Genomic DNA, 6,082 nt, shown 5'->3' on the forward strand with positions numbered 1-6,082 from the left:
AGCTCACGTCAATTGGAAAGCTTTCTAACACATTGCATGAATCTATCTATCGTCACCGGAGACACTAAAAAATGCACGTCCTTGATCCTGATCGTTAGAGTTCTTCCTCAACCTTTATTTTTTTTTAATAGTGAATTTTCACTCTTATTAATTTTATTTATTGATTGATTTTTTTCTGATCTGAATTTCGCATCCGTTATCGACTCACCACGTCTTCGGAGAACGAACAGGGAGTATTACTTTGAAATCGGAAATCGAAATACAGACGAAGTAGTCGACTTACATGATTTGTTTCAAGTCGAAGTACGCAATTTCGGTTCCAGTTTGTTCGAACAATCTTTCAACTAGCCTGAACCAGCGAGCCACTGGTTAAGCCCGCCGCACACGCCACCAAAAAATCTTTTTTTCCTGGTGAAAAAAACGTCGTCGATGTTTTTTGTTATGCCGAGTGCGGGGGAGGCAAAATACAAAACGCCGAACAGAAAATCGTTTTTCGTCAGGAAAAAACGTTTTTCACGAAAAAAAAACACTGCTTGATTTGCGAAAAACGTTTTGTTTAGCCGAAACAATTCTTCGTTCCGTGTCCGTTGGACGTTTTATCGTTTGCGGGCAAAACGTTTTACGAAAAACGTTTTGTGAAAAACGTGTTTTCTGTTTTGGCGAAACAAATATTATGCCGCTTGCGGCGGGCTTTAGGGTTAATTTCGCTAGCTGCCCCGAGATTTGAAAATAACTCTACCATATAAATAAGGGTTGAAGTTCATGTCTCAGTCGTTAGTTTTAGCGGCTAGTGTGGGATGGACTAAACTGTAGACTCGCTCCTAATAAGACACAGCAGTGATATACGTATGCATGTATATTTTCGAATGTTTCAAGGAAAATACTGAAATTGGAGATATTTCATTCATTTTTCAGCTATTCCTAGGGCTATAAACTTTATATTGAAACAAGCCACTATAACACGAGATGGAAATCTTGTCTTGATAAGATTACCATCGTTTCCGTTAACGAAGTACCGCGTCTACGTGGAATACTGCATCAAAAATACAAAGCGATGTAAATCTACGAAACCTATCGAAATTACCGATGGTTTGAATAGTATGCTTGAGATTGACCCCGACCATGCATATAGTTACAACCTGATTGTGACCGAGAGTCGTGACGTCATTTTGAGCCACGAGGTTCAATTGGAAGAAGGTACCGTTTGTGATATTCGGCTGTTTTCACTTGACGCCTAATACATCATTACATAATTTAATAATTCGGATTTTATATGATAGAATTTATTATTTTGAAAACACAGCAACGTTTCGGCTGTTAACTAACAACCATCATCAGGCGGAATGATCCTGAAAGGCTCCGTTAAAGCCACGATGATTGCTGTTAGTCAACAGTCGAAACGTTGTTGTGGTGTCAGAATAATAGATTGTATCACATAAAATTCGAATTGCGCGATTTATTCAATTATCCACAGAGTACAGAGATACGAGTGTTTATTACGACTACCTACATCGTTACAATCAATTTACAGTTGTTGACAGTTAAGAGAAATAATTTAAAAAAAATTATCACTGTATCAGATGCCTCTTGTTTTAGTATAGTATTTCAGTTAAGCCAATGTCTTTAACTTGACGTCATATTCAAATGTCTGAATACTTCGGTACATCATCTTTACAGATGATGGCAAGTGGAGTGTCGCTTCGTTAGTTCCGCTGATGATTGCTGGTGTTATTCTTGGTAGCATTGCGTTTTCTCTGGTGTTAATCTTAATGATCGTACTCCTAATAAATCTACTCAGAAATAGAGGTTGCTCCTTAATTAACAAATCAAGAGGACCGTGAGTTGTTTTTAAGCTATTTCCTAACTGTGTGTGTCCTACCCGTACAATATGCCACCTTTTTGAATGATCTAGATAGAATAGCAATGCCACCCAATGCTTTAGAATTTGTACAAAACATCAAAAACGATGCAGTTTTAAAAATAAATGTCATTAAATCCATTGACGAACTTAGATTTTGAAAATAATTTGATTTTCTTAATTAAATAATTCGCCAAATTTAATGATACTTAAAAAACCAGGATGTCATGAATAGACTCGAAACTAGGCGTACATGTCACACCACGACGAGATTCGAATCCCATAATCTCCTTGAACCGAACATCCTGGCATCGGCGAAAGTTACAAGTTTATTTTCGGAAGTTGGGATTTGATACGTCACTAATGCTTTGAAATCCTTTCATTTCAGAGAGACTGGAAAATCAACCGTTGGTAAATGATAGCTTAAAGTAGAACTAGAGTTATATATAATTCAAGGAAAAATAAATCATAATCAAAATTATCATTATCAGTAGAATAACAGGGCTGGTAAAGATGTTATCCATTTTGAAAATACACTATTAAAAAAGCAGATTACAATCTAATATATGTTTTATCTTATTGATTATATCATTATTGCTGAAATGATTTTGTATCATTTCAGTTTATTCTAACAGTAATGAAGCCCGCCGTGACACAGACTCGCGTATGTATATTCGATGCATTTTACTCATACCTTCCCATCTCCCAGTGAAATTGATTTACCATTAAGATAATTCGTCTTTCAGACTCTTACGCCGCGGCAACGCCGTACGTGAATGTGGCTTTTAGCGGTAAGTCAATCATCATTATTTTATCAATTCACTCATACATGTGAATGACAACATTCTAAACAGAATTCTTAGAAACATCGTCACATAAAGCTTAGATGTCATCGACTTTGGTTGCAACTATTTCCTACTTTTGCTCTGCCATATTATTTTCGGGATAAAAATCATTTTTATCATCTGTGTTCATTCTTTGTTTTCCTTCAATGTAAGCAGAGTCAATAGATGATCCGAATCCATATGAAGAAGTCAGGAACTAGCAAAACAGAATACTATTGACCAGCCGGAACTTCTTATTGGATAAGATACTTAATATACAATATAGCATGTGCTTGATTCGCCGACAATACATGACATGTGTATGCTGGGGATGTATTCCTGTTTGCTACGCCAAATTAACTGCTGAAGGAGGTTGTCTTGTCTTCAGAATATCGTCAAACTATTACGAAACGACTGCGAAACATTGATGATCAAGTTGAACTAGAACAGATGAAACGTGGAATAGGTCTTGAAGTTGATGCCAATTCTGATGGTTCGTCGATGCAACAATGTTCGAATTCCTGCGAGTGAAGTTTAATTCTTACAAATTATGAGCGAAATCCGTGAAAAAAATCTGAGGATTGTTTCCTTGCTTATTACTTGCTTGTGCTTACTTAACAAGTGTTACTTAAGATGTGGTTTACTATCCATATGTAAATGCGTACAAGTAGATGAACTTTATGTCCTTTTTCAGCCGCTTATTTTTTGATGATGCGTATCATGATCGATGTGATTTTATTTCGATCCACAAAACTATAGTAACGTGTACAAATGTAAACAGCTGTAAGAAAAGAGAAGAAAATAATTGATAAGGCCAAAAAATTGATACCTTGTTTCTCATTTCTGCTGAACTTCAAAGTTGACTTGGGTCAACCACCTATCTAATACCCTGTATATTACTTTTTTTAAATCATGATCCATTTTACCATAACCGACCCGGTAGCTATAGAAATGAACTCATTACAAATTCAGTTGCAATTTACTAAATGACTCTGTCGATTAGAAGAAACAAGTGTGGCGAAAATTGTCAATATCTGGGGTGGGTTTGACCACAAAATGTCGGTCTTTGGTGAAATTATATTATGTATTTCGGAATGGCCTTAAGCCGTTCTTTTCTCATTGTTTCTTTTTAGATGTACGTATTCCGGGACGGGGCTGGGTGTTCTGCGGCGATGTTTCGGGATCTTTTCGGCTCAATTTCAATCTGACAGATTTTTGGCAGTCCTGTCAGATTCCAATTTCACGACCTGGGCAGGCCCCCGCGGTGTTGGCCACGCCACATCGCGGTGACATTAGCGATTTTTCGGCGCCTGTCCAGGCCATTCTTTTATCCTCCACCTACCTATTAGTGTGTGTTCTCCTTTTTATATTCGAGACCCAACTTCTTTGATTTTGGGCCGTTTTGGTTCCGTCTCGTCGCCGGAGAATTCTCCAGCCCTGCTCGTGTTTACGCTCGTTTTTACGACGCCGTTCGCTGGCGCCGCCTCACTTCCGTGTGAGCGTTTTCGCGGTGGTGCGGTTAACTCCGGTTTATTTTTAGTAAATATCTCCGTATCGGTCTTATAGTCGTCATTTTTCGCGTTAATCTTAAAATATTATAGAACTTAATTCTATTTCTCGCGTATGAAGTCTTTATTTAGGGTTTTATCATTCGTCACGGTCGAATGATTTCGCGTGCTCTACTTTGTCCGCGGATCGTATCACTGCTCGTCACGCTTGACCAATCACCGCGTGCGTTGACCGCATGAAAACTATAAATTTGGCGCAATCGCGCTCATTGGCAACTTGGCTCTGGCAGAGCCACATTAGAAACTCTTCTTGCTGTCTCTTCGCCGTTTTACGAATCGGACGCTGTAAATCGTACAGATCATGTAAGAAGACAATTTTACTCTCTAATTAAGACACGGGCCTCCGGGTCGTCTGACCCCGGGATCGCTGCAGTGGTTTTTGACATCCCGCCCTCAGTGAGTCCCGAGTGCCGACGCACCCGGGGGTCGTGTAGTCGTCGGCCATGGGCTGCCGATAAACTCGTCACTTACAATCCTGTAAATATTGTAAATTCTCCGTCAGTTCATCGTCTGTTTAAATTCAATCCTCTAACGATGCCGACTTAACGCTCTCGTCGCTGTAATTAGTAATAGTAATACTAATAGTAGGGTAGGCCTATATCTTCTGTGCTATTTCCGTAATTTTACTCCGAGATGTCGTTTCTGCTGACCATGAAAATCACCTGTATTCAGTAACTCCTTTTTCGAACGAACGCGCGGTCGTTTCATCTTCTTGACGTCGCCTCTGAATTTCGACTATTTGAGTTCGCGTCACCGACATTTTGAATTTGGCGCGCAGTCGTTGATTAACGACAACGCTCGTCGTTAACTATTTGACGCTCCGTCGTATAATTCTTATCGTTGATTGAAGACAACGCTCGTCGTTAACTATTTGACGCTCCGTCGTATAATTCTTATCGTTGATTAACGACAACGCTCGTCGTTAGCTACTTGACGCTTCGTCGTTAACATCTTAATCGTTGATTAGCTTCGACGCTCGTTTACTGAGACCTAAGTTATATTAGATACACACCGGAGTCCGCCGCGCCACCGCTTCTATTTGACGTTCGGTCGTCTCCTTTGTATGCTACCGTACATTGACTGTACCAAGGCTTTGCAAGCCATGAAGGGCACATTCTTTTTATATATCGAAATGTAAATAATCAAGGTGTTTTGCGTGTGGACATGATGTCCCCTTGGCATCAAGAACGATGAACTTTGTATTATAAGAAAATATATATATTTAATAATTCGTACTACATTCCAATCAAACTTCGAATCTTGCGTTTATTTGATTCGCCGGCACTGGAAGGAAGGACGAGGATTTCGGTTTGTTTTCCTGCTGCATCGAACCCATTTAGTTCTACGTGAGGATCGTTCCCCTATTGACCGTCGCTACGGACAACACTTATGCATACGACTAGTTTGACAGATCTGGCATGAGTCGCAATTAGATCCTGAGATGACGGGGGACAGCTATGTGCGAGAGGGCACTTGGAATGGGGGTAGCCATATCCGCCGAGTAATCAACACTGCGAGTTTCGTCCGAGGAAAGCCCCTAAAGCGGATTACTCTGAGGAGAGCGGGTTGGGGGGTCTGTATTGGCCACACAGATTAAGGCTACGTGGAGTAGGGAGGCGACTGTTTGGAGGAGAGCGTACTGCTTAAGCGCCCTTTTTAGCGACATTTTTTAATAGAGGAACCGATTCTACATATTTTATATCATTTACTTTCCTGGGGAAGACAAGAGTCTCCTTGCCGTATTCACTACCCGAGTGCGGTCGACCCAGGCGGACCCGTGTAGCGAGCGCCCCGGCACAGCAGAGTGACTACGACTACGCTACCTATGGACA

The 6,082-nt window shown here is 40.2% G+C and overlaps 1 protein-coding gene across 1 annotated transcript; it reads left to right on the forward strand.

Annotated features, from left to right (window-relative positions):
* Positions 1-738: 738 nt before the first annotated feature.
* On the forward strand, positions 739-4,012 carry LOC141900967 (uncharacterized). Its single transcript, XM_074788005.1, has 6 exons — positions 739-1,197; positions 1,678-1,837; positions 2,247-2,269; positions 2,481-2,522; positions 2,605-2,649; positions 2,860-4,012. The coding sequence occupies exons 1-6, from the start codon at positions 1,101-1,103 to the stop codon at positions 2,901-2,903; spliced, it is 411 nt and encodes a 136-aa protein (XP_074644106.1). The 5' UTR covers positions 739-1,100; the 3' UTR covers positions 2,904-4,012.
* The last annotated feature ends 2,070 nt before the right edge of the window (positions 4,013-6,082 follow it).

The sequence above is a fragment of the Tubulanus polymorphus genome, chromosome 3 (genome assembly GCF_964204645.1).
Source record: "Tubulanus polymorphus chromosome 3, tnTubPoly1.2, whole genome shotgun sequence".
In the NCBI taxonomy this organism is placed as follows: domain Eukaryota; kingdom Metazoa; phylum Nemertea; class Palaeonemertea; order Tubulaniformes; family Tubulanidae; genus Tubulanus; species Tubulanus polymorphus.